Source organism: Lissotriton helveticus, chromosome 11 (genome assembly GCF_964261635.1).
Source record: "Lissotriton helveticus chromosome 11, aLisHel1.1, whole genome shotgun sequence".
NCBI lineage: Eukaryota > Metazoa > Chordata > Amphibia > Caudata > Salamandridae > Lissotriton > Lissotriton helveticus.
In genome coordinates this window covers 1,042,344,625-1,042,367,271 of record NC_136072.1, presented here as the reverse complement: position 1 = coordinate 1,042,367,271, position 22,647 = coordinate 1,042,344,625, and the positions used below count along the sequence as shown (strand labels likewise).

Genomic DNA, 22,647 nt, shown 5'->3' with positions numbered 1-22,647 from the left:
CCAATATTTTTGTTTGGACCTCTGGGCGAAAGGTGGTGGACTTTAACCAGCCCTGTTGTCTAAGGACTGCTGCTCCGGCAAGTTGACGAAAACCCAATGAGGCTAGATCCATACAAAATATCAATTCCTGAAGCAGCCCTTTCACCTTCAAAAAGTATCTTCCTTGCTTCCTGCTTATCATCGGGAAGGTATTCGAGGTAGGGGAAAACGTCGGACCATAATTGGCGATCAGATCTACCTAGAATCGCCAAAGAGTTTGTGGATCGAACTGATGGCCCAGTCATGGTGGTAAAACGTTTGTATCCCATCCTTATCTGGTGGCGCTGTTACCGGAATGGATGGATTTCGTGACTTCCGCTGGGCCGCCTGTGAAATAACAGAATCTGGTCTTGGGTGTCCAGATAGGCAAGCAGGAGCATCAGCCGGTGCTTTATACTTTTGTATCGATTCGAGGAAGAATCTCAGGTATTGGAAATGGAGTTTTCATTATTTTAGTTCCTTCTTCCCAGATATGATCGATTATAGGGATTGAACAAACGGATTGGTTGCTGCCCCCTCCATAATTGCGTGAAAACCTCGCCTGAGTAACTGGCGTGGATGGCGTAGGAATTACGTACTCCTCCCATTCGTCTACAGTTGTGGGTGAGTTTGGTATCTCTCCCTCTCCACCACAGTGTCGCCATCATCATCTTGAGCGAAAGGTGAAGGTTTCACCTCCTGAGGCACCATGATGGGGGCAGAAAAGCCAGCAGTCTGCAAAACCACAGGCGTAGTAGGTTGTTCTGGAACAGGCACTGTTGGTGGGAAGCGTGTTGTAATCTCTTAACATAGCAGTTAAATCTTGCATTAAAGCTATAGGCATTTGCACCATAGGTTCCTGCTGAAATGACTCCTGAGGGCCCCGCAGAGATTCACAAGGCTCATAGTATTCCTCTTCATCATCATCCTCCTGATATTTAATAAGGAGCTGAGAAGGATTACGTGCTGGGCTAAAAGGTCCATCATCTGAATCCTCCAGATGGTGACTAGGAGGTATTGGTGAGATATGAGAAACTTCCTGGTAATAATATCTGAAAGAAACAGGTTAGTATTAGATTCCTTACCTTAGAATATCCCCAGGCGTCAGTCTGGATCCGGAAGTCGCTGCCGTCATCGATGGTGGACTCGTCGACTGAATTAGTATCACCGTCGACGGGAGCTGTATCATCGTCGACGGTGGACCCGTATCATAGTCCACAGTGGGCCCGTCAACTGGAGCTGTATCGTCGTCGACTTTGAAAGTGTTGCCGGCATGGGTCCAATCAACGACGAAATAGGCGTCGACGAGATTGGCTTAGTCGATGGCGAAGAAATGATCGTCAACTGTACTGATCGTCGACTGTGCTTTTCTCGACGTCTACTGGATTTTGACAGACTCAGAAAGGGATTTCTGTTTTGAGGCAGTTTTAAGTGGAATTTTCGATTTCTTTTCTTTCTCCAGTTTTCACATCTGAAGAGAATGAAAGTTTCTCTTTTTTTTTTTTTTTTTTTTTAGAGGAAGATTGACCAGTCTTTGAGTGAGACTTCTTCAAGGTCTTACTCTGTCGCTCGGGGGATCAGATCTATCCCTATTTTTGGCCTGAGGGGTGGACGCTTGAGGACTCACACTGCCTTCATCTCCAGAAACAACCTCTGATGTAGCTTTCAATTTTTCCAGCCAAACCAACAGTCTTCCTGCTCTGTCCTTCAGAGTCTTGGCAGGAAAGGTTCTACAAATCCTGCAGTCCTTAACTTTGTGTGCTGGATAAAGACAATAAATACATTCCTTATGTGGATCCTCGGTGTAATCTCTTCTTCCCACATGAAGAACAAGGCAAGAATAAGCTTTTCTTTGAAGTCAGACATTTCTACTCACAAAGGTACAGAAAAAACTGAGCAGAGCTGAGGGAGACTCCCTATCTCACGACGTGTGGTAGAAAATCTGAGGGTTTGCCTCTGTGGAAGGTTCTTAGAGGGTGCTGCAGCCTGATTGGCTGTGTTCCAAGTTTATTCTTTTTGCAAAAGGACTAAGATAGGCTAATGTAGTGACTTTGTTGTCCATAGTAGCCTATTGTGTAATGATATTATGACTATGTTTGTTTTATTATACCGCGAGACTCCCACCTCGTCGGCGGGGATGATTCTAAGCATGTGAATCTATGAAAAATACCCCAATACTGGATAAGTTTAATTATTCTCAGCCATTTAGGGATTTTTAGGAAGGCCAAACAAACCATCCTGGCGATTGCTCTTGGACGAGTCGCATGTCCGTATCTTGTTGCCCCCAAAAATGGCAGGATGCTGTGAGGTTGTTACCTTGTATCCAGAATTAAGCATTCTACTGGAAAGAGCCAGGCTCTGCAGTCATGATACAGTTGGCGGGCCCAGCACCAAGTCTCACAGCGCCCCGCATTGCTGCAATAAAGGATGCTGCAGCACCTAATCTCCTGGAAGGCTTGAAGTCATTTGGTGGTGCTGCAGCAAACTCCACTGATTCATGATGTATCTCGCTTCTAGGTGAGCACAGAGCTGTAAGGTAGGCTTCGGCCCAGTAAAGCTGGCCTCCATGGCTGTGCTCCAGCATGTCTGCTGGTCACCACTTTACTCTGCTGGCCATATGCATTTTTACTCATCACTCCCAAGCACAGTACTTCACTAGAAGAACTGGTGCGCACCTGGTGCCGCGATAGGCAGCATCTTAGGTTCTGGGCCAGCTGCTTCTCTGGGGTGCAGCTAGGGCACTCGTTTCACCATGCATCAGTTCCTGCAGCATTCCTGACTATCTGGGAAGCAGCAACCTGCAAATCTGAAGCTGTCTGGGACAAATTATTTCAGAATGAGGCCATGCCGAGCACTTTGTTGGTTATTATTCTTTGTGTGCCGGACAGTTTTCCATTAGTATGGCTTCAAATCTTTGTCGGCTGCCTGGGGAAAAGGGTTGTTTAATGTTGGAAAAGTATTTTTTCTGTAGGTCTTGCTTCTTAGGGCCTATACCAAACCTTGCGCTGGTCTATGGCCCAAACAATTGGTTGCCGATGTCACTCTTATTTGCTTACTTTGTATTCAGTGGCTGTCTTTGTCCATCTTGTTTGTTCCCTCCCTTTTTTTAGATCTTTTCTAAGACCATGCATGCGCTGTCTCCTACAAGACCATTTGTTATCTTACAGTGGGCTTGAAGGCCACCCACTGGTTGGCTTCATTGCCACTCATTTGCTAGCTTCTTTTTTCATCATCCTCCATAGACGTTCCTTCCTGTTCATTTTTGTCCCTCCCCTAGATCATAAACTCATTACTGTGTCCTACTGCTTGCTCTTTTGAAAAGCTGCATTTACATTTTTTCAAACACTTAGTGACGGTCTGTTTTCAAGCTATCTCCATTGTGCTGCTCCCAGTGTTCCTCCCCATTCCCCTCAGCCCACCTTCCATTGCTCGTGTGCTTCCCACCCTTAGTTGTTAATGTGCATTCCCCAGCGCCTCCCACCCACCCTTTGTCTATGCGCTTCCACATTAAATCCTGCCTTTGCTTTGTTGTCCATGTCCCAGCCCCACCAGCACACCCTCCATAGTCCATGCACGGGGGAGATGACAGGTGAGAGTGCAATGAGCAGCATGTGGCTAAAACGAATAGAGTACTATGACACGGGCAGCACTATTGCACTTTAAAAAAAAAAAAAGGCTAAAGCATTTATAAGTATCTTTTAATTGCAGAATATAGATACGGTAATTGTTACAGCGTTCTTCAAACACATTTGGGGATAGTAACATTTATAAGATTCACACTGTAATTTGAGTTGGTCAGATATTGCAGCTGTAAATGCAGGAATGCAATTTTTTCATTTAGTAGAATATTTAACAAATACAAAAAAAAGAATTGCCTTCCACTCCCTATCTAGAGTGCAATGAGTACCTTGACGAACTTCAAGTCACCATAACGCATTGCAAACAGTACTGTCAAACCAGAATACTATTGAATTAACAGCACCTGCTAATATGTAATAATTGCGATTAAATACAATAAACGTTTACCCTCCCTGCCCCTCTATAAACTCCTACATTTTTCCATGTGACAACAAACTCATGGTACATGTTATACGGACACTCAAGTCGACTTGGCTCTGTCAAATCTAAATGGCTTGGTGGGTTCTAGTGTTAACGCGGGATTTCTGGTCTATCGTTATAGATCTAGATCCCAACTCCGGTCGACTGAACCGTTGATACCTGTCATAGAGTAAAAGGCAATCCACTACTAGGTCAATCAGTTAATGACTTAGTCCACTCTAAAGAACCACTTAAGCTTAAAAGTTTAAAAGTTTATTACAAAGCCAAACTTAACTGAAGATACAAACATCTCAATAGAAGGTTCAAAAGATATACGGGTATCAATACAAACATAAATTTTCTAAATGCTCTTAGTCGGCAGAAGAATATTACCAAAACCAATTCAAAAATCATCAAAGTTGCAAGAATAGATACAAGCTGTAGCCTGTGAGTCATTACAGAAAGGAAGAAAATCAGATTAGACTGTCCCTACACTAGACTAAGTGACATCCCTATTTAACAAGATCTTAACCTAAAAAGGTGTCAGCAGTGGGGACTTCCAAAGAAGATCACACACTTCCCTTAGTCTCTGTTGCAAAAACGATGTCTCGCAGTTCCCTATCTGCCTACCCATCCGCTCTCTTAGGTTCCTCAGACCATCTGCCTTAACTCCACCCAGGGGTGCTGTCCCTAATACAAAATCACATTTACAATAGAAACGCCCTTTAGAGACGCCCCTCACGTGGTGTTGATTCTGGCATTTTCCATGCTGATACTCCTCTGGGCCCATCGTTAGCGTTGACCTTGCTTCCCAGGCTCCTCTCCGGCAAGACGGTACCCCCCAGGAAATTCCTGAAGCCTCCTCCAGGCCTGTGCCTGGTTCTCTTGAACAAAAGTCTATTCATCACTTTTTTGATTGGAACCTCCTCGCACCTGCAAACAGACACTTGTACTGTGGGCCTCAAATTCCGTCCTCCACCGTATCTTCTGAGTCGTAAACCATCGAGCAAGCTCCACAAATTGTGCCTAGCACGACCTTTCTCTAACGAGCACATACAGATCAAAAGAAACGACTTTGTCTATTCAGGCCTATTAGAATTACATGAACGGGCCTGTGCACTCTGCAAAACATTTAATTTAAACAGTATTCTAACTTATTACACACAATGATTATATGAAACACTTCTATAAAACATATTTTTCAGTTCCATGATCAATAATACTTTGAATTACAATAACATCAAAATCCACCATCGTGTAAGAGTGTAACAGCATCTTGTACTCTATGTGAACTGCCATGTGGCCTACACATTTCTACATTAGCAGAATTACATTTTCCCCTACCACCGCCACATAACATGAGACTTCAACATCATTCTAACATCTCTACAAACATCTACATTAGTTCTTCACACTTGATATAAGTATTCTATTTTAATTAAACACTCTTATGTATTTTCACTCTATAGATTCGACACTCTTATATAATGTTTACTAAACCAATACAACGTGCTTGTAAATATGGTGCACTTCTATTTTTTCTTGATCTGCGCTCTCTCAATCCCCCCTTTGATGACTTTTAGTAGTCATCACCATTACAACACCATCTCTGAGGTATGGACTGAGTCAAACTGAAGTCGTTTCAGTACCCCCTCGTTTCATCATCTCTAGAGCCTTCAGACTCCTGTACTGATTATCCTGCATCGCAGTCAATCTCCTCTCCTGCCTTCTCATGGTTCTTTGCAACCTGTTTGATCTATACCATTTGTACACCCGTACCAATCCCCACAGGGTGATTATACAAACCACTATTATGATGATAGGGTTCAGTATGTACCAAAGGAAACCCTTTCCTAGGTTGGCAAACCAACCTCCAACTTTACCCATTCCTTGACCTACTTTTTCCCACACTGTTACCTTCGTCAAATCCTCAATCTCATGATGAATTTCAGTAATGTTCCGAATGTACTTTTCTAAAGGTTTTGAATTGTCTGGAATGTAAGTACAACATTCGTGGACTTTCAAAGCCTTACAGACTCCTCCCTCTTTGGCTAACAGAACATCTAGAGCAAGTCGGTTCTGAAGAACCATTGCCCTTATCGATTGCATTTCTCCCTCCACCAGCATTAGTGATCTAGCAGTACTGGCGGACAACCTATCTACAACTGTTGCCAATCTTCTTGTCTTGACATCATTTAGTGCTATCCCTAAAATAGGAAACATAGCACCAAATACGTCTCCAACTACCTCCTCAGCGCTTACATCCCTTCTTCCTCTAGCTTGAGTTCCTCCCTCTATAATTTCCAAATCCTTAGCATGGTATATTTTGGGGAAGACAATTGCCAAATAACATGATCCATACCAATTATCTGGTAGTTTCACGTATGCATTTCTTCCACAGACAAAATATACATTTGGGATCACCTGCATTTCTTTCAAGTCTTTCGAATAATATTCTAATTGGAAAGCATGTTCACAACTCACTTTTCCCACCAACACATTCTCGTAATAGGTTTCACCTCTATGTATACACAGTTTCCCCTTTTTCTCTCGGTCTAAAGCTATTGGACCATTGCTACCCTTTCTTTGGTGTGCCCTTTCTTCCTCGGTCCAATCTGTTTTCCATTGACCTGAAGCTTTTAAAATCTTCTGTCTCCGGTATCGATCATCCACTTGTCCTACAAACTTTTTCTCAATTTCTGACACTTTACAAGTCAAATTATTTCTTCGGGCATGTGAAGTATCTAATGTTTTCCAGGGAAGGAAAAATTTCTGTAATCTGTCTTCACTCTTATTATAATCCCACTTATTTAAATGCTTGTAGTTCGGCACTTCTGGTAAAACAGCATCGAAGTTTGAAAAATAGTATTCAAACCCATCACGTTCATAGAATATACTAAGCAACAAACTACATGTGATTCCATAAGTCAATGGAAGATGATGATATCTGATACCTTCGTCTACAGAGGCTGGCAATTTCATACAAACGTAACAATTCTTGGCCTCCATAGCGTCAATGTATTCATAAAGCAATTTAGCATATGCATTTTATTTAAAATTTCCCTGTGATTCATCTACATGTAACCTACGAGTCTCAGCTGCTAGTAAAGCTTTGTCTTTCTCTGTATTGTTCCCCTTTTGACCAGCAGTAGTAGGTTTCTGTATCGATGCAATCTTCGCTTCCTTTGATGTTTTCCCTTCATTTTCATGTCCCACTACATAAGATATAGTAACTACTAAAACTATAAGAAAAATCACTCCTACTGAAAGTGTGCCTACTATGCATTTGGTCCTGCGGTTCGGGTTGCCAGCCTCCATGATCTCCAGTCAGTATAGCTCTGGTTTTCTTTCACAGCACAATGTCTCTCTCCTTGTACAATGTCTCTTCTCGAACCACACCTGGAATCTGATAATCTTTTCCGCAAGATCAGTCTTTGTGTTCTATAGCAACAGACAACCCTAGCCCTTCTCCGTCCACTAAATGGAAGTCCCTAGTTTCTTCTTCTTCCACTTGACGCTAGGTTATCTCTCAATTTGTTTATTTACAAAGTCTTTCACACAGTCTTTTAGCAATCCGAAATTATACGTGTTCCAGCGACTCTAATCACGGCTTCTAATATTTCCAAACGAAGAAGGACCTCCTCAAGTATTGACCTCCTTGGACAACAAATCGGAAATTCTATTCTGTTTAAAACCAGGTCTCTTATTCCGCTCAGATAAAGAGGATAGGGGATATTGAGTGTCAGCAACCCTTCGACCTCCACTCCCGGTATCAGAAATACTATTTCCACTGTTATGATGGGGTCAGTACTGGTCAGGGTCACTTCCCTCACCCTCCCGGGTCTCTGTACACTGGACATCTGCAGCGAGGTAGGTCCACTCAGGAGTAGCGTATCTTCTGCTAGGCACTCGCACCCTCCTCGATCTTCTCGGACCTTCCTGTCCTTGTGCACTTTCGTCCAAATCCGAGTCTTCAGATACCGGGGCAAGAGTTTTCTCTGGAGCTGGCTTCAAGCTTGGCCTCTTTCTTCTTTCACTTGGCCAACTAGCTTCTCCACGCCTCTCTCTCCTATATCTTGTCCTCACACTCGGTTCTTGATCACTCTGGGCTTGATCTGTGTCTGAGCCGTATTCACAGCAACTTTCTCCTTCTGTGGCAACTTCAGTTTCACTGCCGTCCTGTCCCTCTTCGTGATCTGTAGCGCTCCCAACTTCTTCCGATACCCCCACAGCTTGACTGATCCCCTCTAGAGGTTCACCGTCTACAGCTGGATTTTCATCTGCGAGAGGAGCTGTTTCTTCTAGAGGTGCTGGAACTCTTCGAGTATGGGAAGCGTGAATCCAGTTTGGCAGCCCTCCACACTTCACAGCGGTATTCGTTGTCAGGATAACTTGATAGGGGCCCTTCCAACGCACGTCTAGGCAGTTCTTCCGGACGTGCTTCTTCAGCAGAATCCAGTCACCTGGGCACAAGTCGTGACATAGATCTCTTGAAGATGGAACTTCAGCAGCCTGCACCTGAAGAGACACAGAATGAATGGCGTCAGACAGACCCTTGCAGTAATCCAGGATCAGGTCATCTGTAATATTCAACAAAGCTGTAGTTGGTACAGACGGAAGTTTCATTGCCCTCCCCATTAAAACTTCATGTGGAGAGAGACCTGTCCTCCTGTCTGGTGTGCTACGCATACTCATGAGTACCAAGGGCAGAGCATCAGGCCAGCTTAAGGACGTCGATGAACATACTTTGGCTATTCGGGACTGGAGTGTGCCATTTATTTGCTCCACAATACCTGAAGCCTCTGGTCGATAGCTACAGTGCAACTTCTGATCAATGTTCAATGCAGAGCAAAGCATCTTCACAACTTCACTGTTTAAATGAGTTCCTCGATCTGATTCCAGGGAGGTCGGCACCCCGAAGCGCGGGATCAACTCTCTAAGCAACAACTTTGCCACTGTGAGTGTATCGCACCTGTGTGTAGGGTATGCTTCGACCCATCTGGAAAATATGCATACAACCACCAGAACATACCTGAGGCGGTTGCTTTTTGGCATCTCAATAAAATCTAATTGCATTCTGTTGAAAGGCCCCCCAGACCTCCCAATGTGACTCATTGTAACTGGTGTTCTTTTCCCTACATTCAATTGCTGACATATAACACATCTCTTACACACTGCTTCTGCTGCAATCCTGAATTTAGGCCTGCCTGCCAGGTCTGCCTGAATACCCTCAGCATAGCATCTCTTCCTAAATGTACTGGACCATGTATCTGTCGTGCCATTGGACTCACCAATTCCTCAGGTAACACTGCCCTTCCATCTGCTGAAACCCAAAAATCCATTTCACTTTTCACGCAACCTGCGGTTTCCCATGCCTTTTTCTCAGAATCAGGTGCGTTCTCTTGCATGTTTTTTAAATCCTCCCAAGTATCAACTGTTTCTAGCATCATGTTTAACTCGGTCCTTTCCTGAGCCCCACCCACTTCCACCTCCGTGAAAGAATATCCTTGCTCCGCACAGTAGCGGGCAACTTCGTCTGCATATCTATTACCTTGCGACACATCTGTATTTTTGGTGTGGGCTACGCATTTGACAATTGCAATTGCTGCTGGACCTTGTAATGCTTGTAACAGTCGCACAAATTCCCCATTTCGAATAGGCGAACCAGAGGAGGTCATGTAACCTCTCTGAGACCACAACTGCCCAAAATCATGAACTACTCCGAAACCATATTGGCTATCGGTATAAATAGTGACTCTAATTTTGTTTCCTGCTAAACAAGCACGTGTCAATGCAATGATTTCTGCCACCTGAGCGGAGTGTACTCCTTCCAGGCAAGCGGCTTCTACAACTCCAGTAATGGTGCAAACAGCATAAGCTGCTCTCAACCGACCAGTATCGTCTCTTAAACATGAGCCATCAACAAAGAAAATTTCATCAGGGTCGATCAACGGCTCATCCACAATATCTGGTCTTTGCTTCGTGCATAGTTCAGTCACATCAAGGCAGTCGTGATCTTCACATTCCTCGCCTTCTATATCATTAGGAAGTGGCATCAATGTAGCGGGATTCAAAACAGAGCACCTCTTAAGGGTCACGTTCTCCGCAGCAAGTATAACTTGCTCGTAGCGCGTGAGCCTACTACTGGTCAAGTGCTGTGTCTTGGTCCTGGTCATTAACAGTTCTACAGAATGAGGTACGTACACCACTAACTGGTGTCCCATGACAATATTTTCACACTGCTCAATGCTGACACCTGTTGCAGCAACGGATTTGAGACATTCGGGCAACGCTGCGGCTACCGGATCTAAAGTAGCCGAAAAGTATGCAACTGGTATACGGGCATTTCCATGAGTTTGTACTAAAACTGACAAAGCACAACCCTCCCTTTCGCAGCAGTAAAGTGAAAATGGTTTTTCGTAATCAGGCATCCCCAAAGCTGGAGCACGGCACAAGTCCTCTCTCAGCTGTAGAAATGCCATCAAACAATCCTTGTCCCATGGTACCGGATCACTCACCTCCTTGTGCGTCAGTTTTTGTAAAGGTTTTGCTTTCAGTGAAAAGTTAGCTATCCACTGTCGACAATAACCAACCATTCCTAGGAACATCCTAACTTCTCTCTGTGTCGTAGGCGCGTTCATCTTCATTATCGCCTCTATCCTATCTGGTGACACTTTGCGCTTTCCTTTTTCTATTCTGTGACCTAAGTACTGTACTTCTGTCAAACAGTACTGCAATTTGTTCGGAGATACCTTATGCCCATTTTCAGGTAAATGGTTCAGCAAGGCAATGGTATCTATCTTACAAGCCTCTTCCGTTCCTGACGCAACAAGTAGGTCGTCTATGTACTAGACCAGAACCGAGTTCTTTGGCAGTACTAGACTTTCAAGATTTTTCTTCAATAGCTGGTTGAAAATTGACGGGCTTTCTGTATACCCTTGTGGGATACGACACCATGTTAGGACACGATTCTCCAGCTTAAAAGCAAAAAGGTACTGGCTCTCCTCATCTAATGGAATTGAAAAGAAAGCCTGACAAAGATCTATCACTGTGAACCACTCAGCTTGGAATGGTATCTGAAACAATATCACTGATGGATTCGGTACCACTGTACAACATGAAACAACTATGTTGTTAATCTTTCGAAGATCTTGCACTATTCTAAATTTACCACTAGGTTTCCGCAAACCCATAATCGGGGAGTTGCATGGACTACCCACAATTTCCTTCAGTATTCCCTGTTGAATCATAGAGTCGATTACGGGTTTTATTCCTGCAATCGTCTCCGGGGTCAATTTATATTGGGGCGTTCTTGGATATTCAGCATTTGGTTTTACCATAATCTTCACTGGTTCTACTCCTTTGATCAGTCCTATCTCTTCTCCAGTAAAATCCCATACCTCTGATGACACTGCATCTCGTAAGTCCCAAGGAAGGTCCTCCACAGTCAGGGTAGGATACAGTTCTATGCATGTTCTCGAATTTGTAACTTTAAAGGTAGCATCATCGTCTGTAGTCTGTACCTCCACTCCCTGAGGTGTGCAGTATTTTGTGCAGTTCAATTTGCACAATAAGTCCCTTCCTAACAGACACACAGGACTAGAATCACATACCACAAACTGATGTTCATCTGTGTAGTTTCCTATTTTCACTGATACTGGTTCCGTCAAAGGGCTATTCATCCTTCTATTTGCAACCCCTACCACCTGAATTGTCTCCCCTGACATTGGTAGATCTGGAACCACCGCCGATCTCAAAGTTGATCGAGTAGCTCTAGTATCTACTAAGAATGTTGTAGGACACCCTGCCACTTCAGCCTCAACAAACGGTCATCTTTGATCCACCTCTAGGACTGCCCGGAGGGTACAGTCCTCCTCTCTATTTACACGTCGTCCCGTCAATGGATCAACGTAGTAACACTCTTCTTCACCTGTGAAAAAAGGCATTGGTCTATAGACCTTTCCCCCTGTCGTAATCTTTGGTGGCTGCGGGAACTGAGCTCGAGGAGCCGAAGTCCCCCCTTTGGCCACCTTACCCTTTGTCACTGTCACCCTTTGGGCTGGAACTTCCTGAACTTCCTCCTCTAGAACTTCTAGTTCTCAGTTTTCAGGGTTATAGGGACACTCGCGTCTCCAATGTCCCACCTGGTGACACTGGTGGCACTTTGTCGTTTTTTTCAATGTAGCAAAGTCTATTCTAGGTCTCGGATTTTCCTCGTTGTCCTTATTCTAACTGTTTGATTTCCGTCCCATTGTCCCTGTTCCCTGTTGCTGCTGTCCTCCCTTTCCAGCCGACTGCATCTGCACCATCATCAGTTTCTCCTTTAGTTTCTTTGCTTTGGACTCTATTTCATCACTGCAATACCTTGCGTATCTCAAAATCTCATCCAATGGTTTGTTTTGCCAACAAATTAAATGTTGCTGAATCATCAAGCAAATATCAGGTCTCAAGCTCAAAACAAACTTTGATACAAACTGTCCTATATCCTTGGGATCCATTACATCTAATCCACTGTATTGTTTGAACGTTTTCAGCAATCGTTCATAATACTCATGAACTGTCTCCTTGGGTTCCTGTCTTGTTCGGTCTATTTTTACCCAATCTATGTCTTGTGGTGGCCCCTTCTCCTTCAGCCATGTCATCACCCTTTCATATTTTACCATTACACTTTCTGACGGTCCATTAGTACGAGTATCCCTTTCTGGTTCTGCAGTTGGCCACTCGACACTAACCTTGCATGCTAGCCACAAATCTCCTGGGACCACAATGTCGAATAAGGTGTTCAAATCAATCCACAATACTTTTGAAATCTTGACAAACCTCTCTACCTGCTTGTACCACTCTACAGGATTCTCCCTTAACTTCGGAAATGAGTTTGTAAATGCAGCCAAATCTCCCCTACTCCAGGGTACGTGTACATAATTCCCATTCGCTATTTCTCGCAAAGGGAATGCCTCCATCTGCATTAGCCATCCCTCCGGAGACATCACATTCGCACTCCGCCTAACAGTTCCCTTTTTCAACCACCTCTCTTCCCATTTGTCCAGATCTCTCCATGCTCTTATTCCTGTGATCAGTTCCCTTATGTGTGTTTTTAATCCAGTTGTCCTCCTCTCTTCTAGGTCCTGATCTTAATAATGCAACCTGTGGTTACCCTGTAATGCCTTGGTTCTGGACAAATCTACCATATACTTGTCTGCCAGTTCAGACAGTTTCTCATGAGTTGCTCTGGCCTTTCGAGTGATGTCCTTTACTATAAACAGCAGCTCATCTTGTTCGTACATGTCAATCCTTTCTAACGGCACTGTACCATCTATTACCTCGTCCAGGTCAGATTTTAAGCTGGTCACATCGAGTCTTTTGGCTTTTATCACCGCTTTCAGTATGCCATCTCTAGAGAGTCTATTTACATCTCTCCCATCACAGCTCTGAGTCCTACGTCTAGGCTCAGGCGAGTTATGGAGAGTCCTCCCATGCTCCCATCTCTCCAGGTCCCATGCAGTTCCATCCTCTCTGGGTGTATAGTGAAACACTTCCCTATTTCCTATAGTCCCACAATTCCCATTCTGCCTTGTTTCTCTAGGTGCATGGCAAGACATTCCATTATTCCCCATGTCTTCACAATTTGCCTGTGACCTCTGATCACTCGACGCATGGCAAGATCCTTCGCGGTTCCCCATGCTCCCACGATTCCAGTGCTGTACATTATCGCCAGGTGCGTGGTGAGTGCACCTAAACCAATCCCTGTATTCTTGGGTCCTTTGGTCTCCCCCACTTTGGATGAGACGAGATGTCTCTCCACACTCCGTACTTCTGCCTTTTTGCTCCTGTCCATTTCCTCCGTCAATATGACGTGTAACTCCTCTACTCTCCTGACTTTTACCTTCCCACTCCTGACTGCTTTCACTAGCCCCGCAGTGAGATAATATTCCATTTCCTCGACTTCCCCATTCTGCTTCTGCTCTTGACCTGTTGCTCGGTACTCCTGTGGACCCATCCCATTCCCTCAAGTCAGCCCTCAACTCTTTATAGGATTTCTTCCGTGGTCCCCTTAGGTCCATCGGTCCTCTCTGACCCCCCTGCTCTGTTACGGGACCCACTGCTGAATCCAATGGGGTGCTCCACGTTATCGGTCCTGGCAATTGCCTCCAGGCATTTGTCGTGTTATTCCTTCTTTCCATCTTAACTCTCTCTCTCTCTAGCCGTACCTGTTCTTCCTCTCTCCCTTTCTCTGGGTGATAAACCGACACTATAGGGCCTATGGTAACGGGTACTTGAAGAGCATCTGGTAATCCATAAGACTCAACCCTCTCTGTTGCTGGCATCTTCTGCACCACAACCCTTCCGACTACTCCCCGTACAGGATTATGTTGAGGTGTCTCCTCACCTTTGGTAGGTACCCAATCAGTTATAGGGAGTGGCCTATTTCCTTCCATGTCAACCCTGTCTTCCTTTGGGGGCTCCGTACCTTCTGTCTCCCTATAGTCCGGAGGCGGTCTATCTATCAACAACCTATTTATTAGGCCATCCTCCGTCTCGCTCTCATCATCCTCTTCTATTGGTCTCTTTTCTCCTGTAACCTCTCACTGGGTACAACTTATCCACTTCAATCGTCTGTACCCTCCATCTCTTAGCCTCCGCATCCCATTTGGCATCTTGCACTGCCCTTACTGATCGCCTTACCCTTTCCTGGCGTCTGTTCTGATTCCTGTCGTGCGCCGCCCTAATCCACGCATTAAGCGCCTCAAACTGTGTTGGTCTAGGCAAAGGTCTCAATGAGGACATAACTGCTTTCAACTGATGTAACACTTCTAGTCTAAACGTTCCGTATTTCGGAAAAGTCAGTTCCTCATTCCCTTCTGTAATCTTACTCCAAGTACCAAGCCACAGTATAGTATGCAACCCAACATTCGTTGCCATATAGTGAGCTGGTGTACCCTCTGGCGGTGCATCTTCCCCGTAATAAGATTCTCTTCTTTTTCTTTTAAAAATCCCTCTCAAACATTTAAAACACTTCATGTTCCAAATTTCTGAATTTCTATTTTCTCCGCGTTCGTTTACTTCCTGATGACAGTCCACCAATCCCAGCGCGGTTTTCGCTAACTGGCCTATCACAGCGCGGCTCTTCGCTGACGTCCCACCAACCGCCCTATCACAGCGCGGCTTCACACCGACCAGCCTATCACAGCGCGGCTCTCGCTGACGTCACTCGTCTCAGCGCGGCTTCACACCGACCGGCCTATCACAGCGTGGCTCTCGCTGACGTCACTCGTCCCCCTTTCGCAGCAGTTCCCCTCCTTTCTCCGCTCGTCTCCCGGTCATGCATGCGTCCCATTCATACTCTGAAAAATGATTACTTCCGACCAAGCGATCACTTTCCTTGACTGTACGTCCACAGTCTAACTGTAATTGTCACCTTAACTGACGATGTCTTTCCGTTGGTCCAGACAATCGCCTTCTCTGATAGGTTACTTGCACACGGTAACTTTCGACCCTACGTCCGTTACCCACACACTCACTCTTGCATTCCCCCTATCTCGGTCCTGCAGGCGATCAATGGTACCTCATGACCCCCTTTTCTCTGGTCGACAACTACTCTGGATGTTCGATACACCCGAACCACTTAAGCTCTTCCCCGAACTTAAGATTTTCACCAGTTCACCGGTTTCCCCGTTTCCCAGGTTACCAGTTTACCAGTCTGCCAGGTTGCGCGCGCTCACAACCCTCTCTCATTCACTCTACAGGCATTCAACTCCGCATGACATTACAATACAGATACAACACAAAACACCGCAATCTGTCCACGCATGACCCTTGTTATACTCACTCTCGTCCAATTCTGCTGCTTTTCTCTCACGCCGTCAGCACCCTCTTCGGCAGGCCACCTCTCGATCTCTAGGGACCTGGGGGTAAACTTAACCTAGTCTAGATCACCTTCCTCAAGAAGGTAACCATCCTCACTCTGCTACCAACTGTTAACGCGGGATTTCTGGTCTATCGTTATAGATCTAGATCCCAACTCCGGTCGACTGAACCGTTGGTACCTGTCATAGAGTAGAAGGCAATCCACTACTAGGTCAATCAGTTAATGACTTAGTCCACTCTAAAGAACCACTTAAGCTTAAAAGTTTATTACAAAGCCAAACTTAACTGAAGATACAAACATCTCAATATAAGGCTCAAAAGATATACGGGTATCAATACAAACATAAATTTTCTAAATGCTCTTAGTCGGCAGAAGAATATTACCAAAACCAATTCAAAAATCATCAAAGTTGCAAGAATAGATACAAGCTGTAGCCTGTGAGTCATTACAGAAAGGAAGAAAATCAGATTAGACTGTCCCTACACTAGACTAAGTGACATCCCTATTTAACAAGATCTTAACCTAAAAAGGTGTCAGCAGTGGTGACTTCCAAAGAAGATCACACACTTCCCTTAGTCTCTGTTGCAAAAACGATGTCTCGCAGTTCCCTATCTGCCTACCCATCCGCTCTCTTGGGTTCCTCAGACCATCTGCCTTAACTCCACCCAGGGGTGCTGTCCCTAATACAAAATCACATTTACAATAGAAACGCCCTTTAGAGACGCCCCTCACGTGGTGTTGATTCTGGCATTTTCCATGCTGATACTCCTCTGGGCCCATCGTTAGCGTTGACCTTGCTTCCCAGGCTCCTCTCCGGCAAGACGGTACCCCCCAGGAAATTCCTGAAGCCTCCTCCAGGCCTGTGCCTGGTTCTCTTGAACAAAAGTCTATTCATCACTTTTTTGATTGGAACCTCCTCGCACCTGCAAACAGACACTTGTACTGTGGGCCTCAAATTCCGTCCTCCACCGTATCTTCTGAGTCGTAAACCATCGAGCAAGCTCCACAAATTGTGCCTAGCACGACCTTTCTCTAACGAGCACATACAGATCAAAAGAAACGACTTTGTCTATTCAGGCCTATTAGAATTACATGAACGGGCCTGTGCACTCTGCAAAACATTTAATTTCTTAATCTAAACAGTATTCTAACTTATTACACACAATGATTATATGAAACACTTCTATAAAACATATTTTTCAGTTCCATGATCAATAATACTTTGAATTACAATAACATCAAAATCCACCATCGTGTAAGAGTGTAACAGCATCTTGTACTCTATGTGAACTGCCATGTGGCCTACACATTTCTACATTAGCAGAATTACATTTTCCCCTACCACCGCCACATAACATGAGATTTCAACATCATTCTAACATCTCTACAAACATCTACATTAGTTCTTCACACTTGATATAAGTATTCTATTTTAATTAAATACTCTTATGTATTTTCACTCTATAGATTCGACACTCTTATATAATGTTTACTAAACCAATACAACGTGCTTGTAAATATGGTGCACTTCTATTTTTTCTTGATTTGCGCTCTCTCACTAGTTAAATAGTTAACACCTTTCTCAGAATACTATTTCCTACGATTGACATGCTGGTGCTTATCTTTGGCTTCTCGCTTTGACATTTCTGGTTACCTTCATTATGTATACTTTTTTTCAGGAAAGGAATGCTGAAAATGCCATCGAAGCACTTAAAGAATATGAGCCTGAAATTGGGAAAGTGTATCGACAGGACCGAAAGAATGTGCAAAGGATCAAAGCCAGAGACATCGTGCCAGGAGACATAGTGGAAGTGGCAGGTAAGCTTTAATACATAATCCTATTACTTTTTTTTATCATTTATGTCCTAGTTATGTGTAATTCCAATTAAATGATGGCAGTGTAGTTGCTAATTAATATTTTAATTGGTTTAATGCTAATTTGCTAAGATGAGTGTCTAAAGACACAGCAAAATAAAAATTTGATAGAATTGACGTTTCTGTATGTTTTAATTGTTGTAATTAACACAACTACGGGGAAACAGTTTAAGAAATGTTGCAATTGATAACTTCTGCTGTATGATGAGAATTCTATATCTCCCTACCTACTTTTCAGAGACTTGATACGAGATACCACCCATTTGAAGCGATGGGAGGTGATAAGTCATAAAAGGCTCCCCCTTCCCCAATAACTACTGGTTGCCGTCCAGTGTATGATATGACCAAGGTGTTCTTCCAAAGTTCTGTAGGTTTTTTTTCAAAAAGTTTTTGTATAGGTCTAAAGTGTGAATGTTTCTATGAATAGGGTGTGTGTATGTAGGTGCTTACAATGGCATATTACATTCTACACACCAGCATATATACTATATAATATAATTGTGGGGAAGGTTCCATGACTCCACAGGCTACGTCGTCAGTGAGTCATGATTCCCGTCCAACAATGGAGCTTGTAAAGGTTCTATTTGAAGGCTGAAGTGGATGTAGGAGCCCTGGGTTATTTCATGGGGGATTGATAGGTTTTGGGATTTTTGAGTTCGCATCTTGATGAATTGGTGTTGGTTGGTGAGGAAGGACAGGAACCATTGCGGGTCTGTCCAAGAATTCGGGGTATCTTTTTGCAAAACGTTGATTAATATTTGGTGGTGGTCTGTCAAAGGCTATAGAGGTCCTGTTTGAACAAGGGCAGGAACCATTCTTGCTAGCGGTCCTTAGTCTGGTATTGTCTTAGTCTGGTATTGTCTATCTGTCAGAAGCATGGGCAGGCTTTGCTCCATTGAGGTTTGAAGTCTGTTTGGTTGTCATATAATAGATTGATAAGCTCAGATGTAGCCAACTAACCCTCTATCGTAGGCTCTTCCAGTAGAGAATCCTTTTTATTTTTGTGAGTGGTTAACATATGACAGTTTGGACAATTGTTAGTCTGAGGCTGTTTTTTAACCTATATCTCACATTGGTTTCAAACCCTTGATTCTTAGTAATGACCTCCTCATTGCACTATACTTTTCAACCAATGGTGAAATAAGTAGTACAGGATGTAGCTATACAATATTCTCTAGGAGTGCTTTAAATTTTTTACTATTTGATAACCTGTAATGTGAATGAGTTACTTACTGTATTATATATGGTCCAGTAGTGCGAACTGCAGTCTCTGACCTTTCCAAATATGCTGCCTTTTTTGGGCATCATATCACCAGAACTCCACACTAATAGTATAAAATACTAAAATATAGTTACCTGTTACGTTTTTGAATATTTGCATGTAAATAAAAACCCTTCATGTGGACAGTATGCACTAGGTAGTAATACTTGTACCTCTATTGTGTTGGTGTTAATAGAACTAGGTATATTGGACTAAATCATAGTTTAATGTATTACTTTTACACTCAGTTTATGGACTACTCCAGCTCTACTCCCGATACAAGAAATCCTTTAATTGGGTATAAACCTTTCTTCACCCATTCCTTTTCTACCCACCACCCGCTTGCACTGCTGGTGTTCGCACAACCTCAATTTAAATGTTGCAGCCCACTGTATGGGGTGTGTAGACTCCAGTTGAGATTTGCAATAGTTCGTATTGCTAATGGCAAAACAAATCTCTTTGTAGGCTTCTAGAGGCCTCCAAGTCTCAAAGAGCTGAAAAGTATTTATATTTAATGAAGTCCTCCTAGTCTGAACATTAATCTTATTGGTTGTTTACAATTAATCTTCCAGCGACACTGGAGTTTGTAGGGACTTGCGTCTTAAGATGTATTTGATTTTTTACACACTTGGCCATGGTTTTGTGATTCGAACGCTTTTAAATGCTTCTAAAAGAAAGTTGTGGTTTGTGTTAGTTGGAGCAAGCCTTCCACACAGACGTACCAGATATCAGATTGCTGATAATTATGCTTGCTAATTTTGTTGGGAATCTGTCTGCATTTTTTTGTTGCTTTTTCTCTCAAAGCCATTTGAATAATATTGTCAGAACGGTTTCCAATCGCCAAAAGGCCCCTACAGGTTGCAAGGGTGAGTACATTCAAAAACCTCTCCCCAGTTGTGAACCTCAGCATGGTTGCTGTATTGATGCATTGAATCGTTGCATCTTTTTATATAGCACAAAGTAAACCGTATACGTTCGTCTTTGGCGTTCTTTGATTTATCAGAGAACCCAGTTGTAACTCTGAATGGTGATTTTTGGAAGGTTTGAGGAGTTCTCCCCACTTCACTCATTCCGTTTACTCCCCGTCCCCATGACTGTTCAAGTTGTTTGAGTGTGTACGGTCTTGCCACTTTCATCAATTTATTTGAATTTGAGGCCTGTCAAGGATTTATGGATGTGTGGTGGCTTGAGGCAGTCTTCTGGCTCTTTAGCCACAGTGTAACTGAACCTAGTTATGGTACTGTATCCTCATCTTAATACCTCTATGGGTGCATTTGTTAGTGCTGGTTTGTAGACTGGGTCCCTCCAATCCTACCATTGGTAACCTTGCAGGTAGATCACATTGTAGGTAAAACCGATGAAGTACGCCTAATGTGCAGCGGTTAAATGCTGGATCTTGTACCTGGGTGCTACTCCATTTCATACCCTTCATTTAACTGATTAGGAAGATGGTCTGTGTGGGTGTCTGCATAAAGGAATTACAGGGTTGTTAATTTGTGGAAACCACTCACCTGATGAAAGGTGACCAAGGTTTTCTGTGCAACATAAACCAGGCCCGATAAGGAGAGATAATAGTGGAGTCTGTTAAGGGATTGAGCTGCGCTTGATTTCTATCCGGAGCCTTTCCAGGGCCTAATGCTGCTGAAGAGCGTGAATCGGAACACTTCTGTTTCATAAGTTCGAGAGCATGGGGTGCAGTGAGTTGCGTTGCATGTTTTGGTGCAGTGTTTTGAAGAGTTCCAGTTGATGTGGAGCCTGTTCCTGATGGTAGAAACCGCAGTGCCCGTGAAAAATGTCCTAATTGTAGGGTAATTGTTTGAGAGTGAAAGAAAAATGTTTCTCTTATTTTGTTTTCAAGGAGTTTTTTTTTTTTTTTTTTTTGGGCTTGTTGATCTATTGTCCTTATCTGGGGCGAGTCAGTGCAGCCTTAGCCTATGCCTCCTCTTGTTTTGGGTGACCACTCTCTTTGGCCGTCTTGTCATTTCATTACAGCCAGTTCACTTTAGCATACACTTGAACCCATTTTGTCCCAAAGACAGCACAGCCAGTGAAATGCTAATTATTTACATATAGTGTGGTATCCATGTGAAAGATAGAATCCTATCAGTTTTAACTCGGCTCTGCCGCTTTCTGAGCACCATAAATTGAGTACCTTAAACTGAAGGATAACATTTGTTGGGTATGATCTCTGTATGTTCATGTTACTGGATACTGCAGGATGTGCGATGTGCCAATGGTAGATGGTTAACAATTGGCTTATACATCTTCAAGAGGAACGTGTTACTTGACTATAACCACGGTGTATGTTGGTGCTCACCCATGGTATAATGTTCGTCCAGGCATAATGATGGTGGTGCAAAAGGTATTGTGGTCATCCGTGGCCTGAGATGTATAGTCTCCCTTGCATGCCTACAAATAACCAGGTGTGGCAGTAGTACATGTGCATACTAATGCAAATGACGAACAGATTTGAGCATCACACATTCATTTATTAAATCAGAAAAGGTGGTATTTCGTATTAACAGTATTTCATTTAATGAAAATCACCACTTTTGGTGTTGCGGAATTTTTGTATGAAAATGAAAAGCTAACATTTTGCGGGCTTGCCATAAGTTAGTTTTACAAAGCTTGGTGCTTATACTTAATGTGGAGTGCTCTCGATGCTGCTTCAGTTTTTGTCAAATGACATAGGCACCTGTTTGTAAGTATTACAAAAAATATAATCCAGGGAACGAGAAAGCATGGAATCTGGTGTCACTTAGAAGTCTGACCATATAAGCTACCTTATCATGAAGATTGTAAATTTGATTGAAATTTAAGATCTATAAACGTTGATGTAGAGCTGGAACCTAGAAGGCACAGGTCACCATGTCTTCATGGACCTACCTCCTAACCTCCCACACCTTTACGTACCCCCATTGTGAAGGTCCTGTCATTTGAAGGCAAAATCCGATGTCAACTATACTTATGGTTCAGTTGCATTTTTCTTTGAAAACACATTTTAGTTTGCTAAAGGGAGCCTGATTGGTGGGGGGTGGGGGGTGGCTACAAGCATTCTCATTCTACGGCCATAGGTAATTTTGCTCTGAATGGATTTACCCAAAATTTTGCCCGAAAGTAGACCAACACTTCGAAAAGATGCTTTTTTGTGGGTTGGGGCAAACATTTTTCGTTTTTTACATTTACGTTTTGAAATGGGTCTGGAGCAGGCATCGAAAGTTGACATTTATTGTTGTTTTGACTTTTAAAGTAATGATATTACACATGAAATTAAGTCTCATTTAAAATGTTTAATTTTTTTTTATATATAGATGTGAATGTTAGAAATGTGATTGTTTAGGAAGAACTCAAAACATATTTTATTTGTGATCTTTTAACTTACGGTTCTGGCCAAACCTGCAAGTTTTGCGCCATGGAAAATAATTTTGCAAATTGCAGTATAGATTACAGGAAACCTAGGGCATGCACTGGTGTCCAAAGCTGTGGAAAACTACTTTGAGAAAAATAAAAAATAAAATAATTAAGAGCATGTACCTGCCACTTTTTGTTCAGAAACTGGTAGGGGGGGGGGGATGCTGTTCTAAAGAGC

General features: G+C 43.3%; 1 protein-coding gene across 3 annotated transcripts in view; it reads left to right on the top strand.

Moving 5' to 3' along the window:
- The window catches only part of ATP2A2 (ATPase sarcoplasmic/endoplasmic reticulum Ca2+ transporting 2), a 258,289-nt gene that overhangs the window by 57,977 nt on the left and 177,665 nt on the right, over positions 1–22,647 (top strand). For all 3 annotated transcript variants that reach the window (XR_013602562.1, XM_078667497.1, XM_078667496.1), the window contains exon 5: positions 17,602–17,740. Coding sequence is in view for 2 of the 3 variants with exons in the window: in XM_078667497.1 (XP_078523623.1) it covers positions 17,602–17,740 (139 nt within the window). In the remaining variant the exon portion in view is untranslated. The remainder of the gene's footprint in view (positions 1–17,601; positions 17,741–22,647) is intronic.